The following is a 4,266-nucleotide window of genomic DNA, read 5'->3' on the forward strand; positions in this document are numbered from 1 at the left end:
TTCTTCTTCTTCTGCTTCTTCTTCTTTATATATAGTTTTTTCTTTTCTGCTTTATTTGTTTTCTTCTATTTATTTTTGAGAAATTTTTTTATATAGTTTTTTCTTTTTTGCCGTGACCCTCTCTACTCTTACGTCCGAAACCGGCCCTGATACTTCGAAAGATATTGTCCAGTTTGTGCTAGGGGAGCAAATGATGTCAGAAAGCGCTGAAAAATTGATGACGTGGCTTAGAATGGTGCGTACTGAACGCAAAAAAGTCTGAAGTTGTAATAAGTTTAAAAAATGAAGTGCCAGTTTTTGCCGTAACACAAGAAGTCTGGAGTTCTAATTAATAAGTTATTAAAAATAAAAAAAGGCGCAATGCTCGTTAGTTAGCTTCAAACCTTTCGGAACATGGTAGACTACACTGCACACAGCTCCGTGCAATCTATTCTATTCCGAAAGGCTTGAAGCTAAGCAAGCTGCAGGTGAGCATTGCGCCTCTCCATCGTCTCTGCACTCACGGCTTATAAACAGCTCCTACTGCCTCTCTCCTAGCAAGGTGGAACTAAAAATCAGCTTAATAAGAAACTCTAGTACCGGTTCAGACATGAACCGGTACTAAAGGAGTTTGTGGGGCCCACGGCCTGACACAACATCATTAGTACCGGTTCGTGGTGAGATGATCTATGTACTTTTTATCTACATTGCATGCTAGTATGGATATAAGGGACCAGATGTGAGATACACGGACGTGGACGACAGGATTTGAGGACCGGATGTGAGATACACGGATGAGGACCGGGTGCGTCCACGGAGGTTTGAAGGCCCGGATTTGCAGGTCGCGGCTGTCGATGCTCTCAACGGCTGGCACACAAAGTGGTCCACCTTAAAACTTCGTCGATAAAAAGTTGGGACTTCTACAACTGCTTGTGGCTTGGGTGTGCATCTCAAACTGTTGTAGCAGTGAGCACCGTCTTGTGATTTATCCAAACGAATGAGAAATACTCCTCCATCCCATAATATAAGTTTATTATGGGACGGACGAAGTAGTAACAAGCATTTGGCATTAAACTGTTCCTTGTAGTATCATCTGATTTTGGCCTATGTGATGCGATGATGATAATGTGACCCTACGTCGGGGCAAGCCATAGCATGATGACCCTTTCTTTGTTGATTGACATGAAAGAAACAAAAATAACAAGCGCCGAGCCACCGCGAGCATATATAACCACGGCGGACAACGGCCGGCGAACTCACACACATATACTCACCCGGTTGGCACACCAAAAGCCTAGCAATAAATACTACTCACTCCGATCAGGCGCCGCGCGTGCATATATTGTGGTAAGACTTAGACAGCGGCAGCGCTAGCTTAATTAGAGCATGAGGCGACGTGCGGCGGGCTTCTTGCGCAGGCCGACGAGCTTGGCGTCGTCGATGACGGGCCCGCAGAGCGTGCCGTCGGCCTTCATGTGGTAGAAGGCGCTCTGGAAGACGACCCGGGTGCGGTCTCTGACGGCGACGAAGTCCAGCACGGCGCGCTTGTAGCCGCCGGCGCCGTTGGACTCGTACGGCACCTTGAGGGTGGAGCGCGCGGCGTAGGCCTCGGCCACCATGGAGCCCTTGCAGCCGTCGGCGGAGTCGCCGACGGCGAAGGAGAGGCGGTAGGCCCAGCCGGGCACGGTGCGCACCTCCTGCACGAGCGCGCTCTCCTTGCCGCCAACGAGCTCGACGGCGCGCGCGCCCTCGGGCACCTTGAAGTGCGCGGCGTCGACGTACTTGACGGCCTTGGAGGACATGATCATCCAGGCGGGGAGCGGGGAGTGGTCGTCCTCGATGTTTGGCGGCACGAGCACGCCCCAGGAGGCGTTGGGGAGGAAGTAGGGGCCCTCCTCGAAGCCGCCGTTCTTGAGCATGTTGCCCTTGGAGAGCGTGGGCGGGTAGAGGGTGCGGATGGCGACGGCGTCGATGAGCGGGCCGCATGCCGGGTCCTCTTCGACGCCGGGGTTGTGGATGACGAGGTCGACGACGTCGAGCTTGGCCTTGAAGGCCCAGGCGTAGGAGTCCCAGCCGTTGCTGCCGTAGATGGTCTGCATGGGGAGCACGCCGGACTCGGGGCTGACGGAGACGTTGAGGCGCTCGGCCTGCGCGCAGGTGCGGGCGGCGCTGAAGGTGATGGCGTAGTAGGAGCCCCGGGCGACGGGGATGCGCTGGAGGATGGAGGCATCGTTGCCGAGGCGGACGGCGTAGGCGCCCTGCGGCACCACCAGCAGCATGTCGCCCTGCTTGTGCCCGGACTCGATGTACTCCACGAAGCCCGACGTCTCCCACTTGGGGATCGCCTTCCCGCCCTTCACCACCGTCCCGTTCACCAGCTCCGACTTGGCCGGACCCAGCTCGAAGTTGCCGTTCGGCAGGAGACCTGCATGCACCAACCTATGTTAAAGATAGGTAAATAAATCAATTGCAGCAGAGTAACAATTGTCTTAGTTCTGCTGGAGCTAGAAAAGGAAAGCAAGGTGCAGCGATCATGGAGCACGCCGGGGTGTCTCCCAACCCATGCTTGGTTTTAGCAGCCACCGACAGATAGACGTGTCATAGTGTAAGCTGACAGGGTGCATGTTACTCTGCTTTAGCCAAGGCCAGGCGCATTCACTACTCACTTCATCGAGCTGGCATGCACATGATGCAGATGCAGAGCTCTGCTGAGGTTTCTGAACACGCATGCGGTCGATGCAGCCAAGCCAAAAAGGAAACCGAACTGAACACAACACGAGCTCACGTACTGCTAGTACCCACTACTAGTAGGTAAAGTAACTTAGTTACAGAGTGAACGTGCACGTTGGTCGGTAACGAGAAGCAGACCCATGAGGAGACTGCGTTGGTTAATTTCATCTAATCGTAAAGAAAAAAGATGGGCAGATTCGCGCCATGTGAGGGCGGGCCGACAGTTATACCCTACGTCCATAAAATCAAATCATGATCAATCTTGTTCACGCACCAAGCATATGACAGCGAAACAGAATCATTCCTCTACCAAGATCACTCATGCATGCATGGTGCCTGACCCAACCACAACCAGATCAGTTCGTGATCACAAGATGTTCCTTAATGCGTGTCGGCCAAACATGCAATGACTTGCTTGTCAGTCAGACTGGGTCAAGTACTCTACCCATCGTGTGTATGTTCGCCCGCCCGGGGACCTCAAAATCATGTATGCTTCAAGATTTTTCTCGTGGTCTGAACGTCGCAGTATTAGTATGGGGAGTACAGTACTTTATACTACTTACTTACTGCTGGCCACTCCAAATCCGGGCATTCAGGTCTACGCAAAACCAATCAAAGTACAGCGCCTCGCCCTCAAAGAAAAACAGTGAATGTGACATGAAGATGACAACGAGAACGGGCAGAGAAATTCGGAAAAAAAGGCATGACATGATAAGCCGCACTTCTCTTAAGCAAACCATGCGGCCACGAGATAGCTAACTGCCGGTACATAACAGAGCAGGCAGGGGTGCCTCACCGTCGGTGACGACCGCGGCGGCGTGCGCCGCCGCGAAGACAAGCAAGAGCAGCACGGCGGAACGCATCGCGTCGTCCTTCGTCTTCCTCCCTCTCTCTCTCTCTCACTCCCTCTTTGGTTTTCCGCTTCGAGCTGGTTCAAGCTTACGAGCTCGAGCTCAGGGTGGATGAGACGAACGGAGGAGCACGGCCGCGCTTTATAGGCCAGCTCCTCGTCTAAACAGCCTCGGGGCGCGCCCGTATTTGCAGAGGAAATGCCACCGCGAGCCCCGCCAGGGGCCGCTCAATCTGGGCCCTCGGAGGCGGGACGGACGGACGGCACCGACGACAGGCTTGGAGATGGCGATCCTGTCCTCTGCATGTGCGTGCATCGACCTCAACTGACACATGGTGGCCATGTGTGCATGTGCATGCGCCGGAAGCCATGCGACCCTTGCCCCTCCCTCGCAGATCCGATTGCATCCGCTGATCAAGACAGGCATGGAAGCGGGCAGAAAGGAAATGATTATTATGCAACCCAAGACAAGAAGGAGAAGGAACTCGCTTGCACTCCACACCAAGAAGAAACAACCTTGAAATGTGGCTTGGCCGCATCCACAGATCCGCCCCGTCGTCAAGTCCTCAGATATTTTCTACTCCCTCGGTAAACTAACGTAAGAGCGTTTAGATCGCTACTACTTTAGAGATCTAAGCACTCTTATATTACCTTACAGTACTACTGTACTGGATTGAAAGACCGTAAAGATGACAGATACGTGTACT

At 53.3% G+C, this 4,266-nt stretch overlaps 1 protein-coding gene across 1 annotated transcript; it reads right to left on the reverse strand.

Annotated features, from left to right (window-relative positions):
* Positions 1-1,099: 1,099 nt before the first annotated feature.
* On the reverse strand, positions 1,100-3,682 carry LOC119337206. Its single transcript, XM_037609325.1, has 2 exons — positions 3,506-3,682; positions 1,100-2,404 (listed from the first exon to the last, which is right to left on the reverse strand). The coding sequence occupies exons 1-2, from the start codon at positions 3,570-3,572 to the stop codon at positions 1,359-1,361; spliced, it is 1,113 nt and encodes a 370-aa protein (XP_037465222.1). The 5' UTR covers positions 3,573-3,682; the 3' UTR covers positions 1,100-1,358.
* Between the last annotated feature and the right edge of the window lie 584 nt (positions 3,683-4,266).

The sequence above is a fragment of the Triticum dicoccoides genome, chromosome 7B, assembly GCF_002162155.2.
Source record: "Triticum dicoccoides isolate Atlit2015 ecotype Zavitan chromosome 7B, WEW_v2.0, whole genome shotgun sequence".
NCBI lineage: Eukaryota > Viridiplantae > Streptophyta > Magnoliopsida > Poales > Poaceae > Triticum > Triticum dicoccoides.

Bases quoted from the DNA above. Each gene is read 5' to 3' on its own strand.
- LOC119337206 (XM_037609325.1), bottom strand. From the start codon at position 3,572: ATGCGTTCCGCCGTGCTGCTCTTGCTTGTCTTCGCGGCGGCGCACGCC. The intron at 2,405-3,505 runs GTGAGGCACCCC...TGGTGCATGCAG, and splicing joins CGCCGCGGTCGTCACCGACG to GTCTCCTGCCGAACGGCAAC.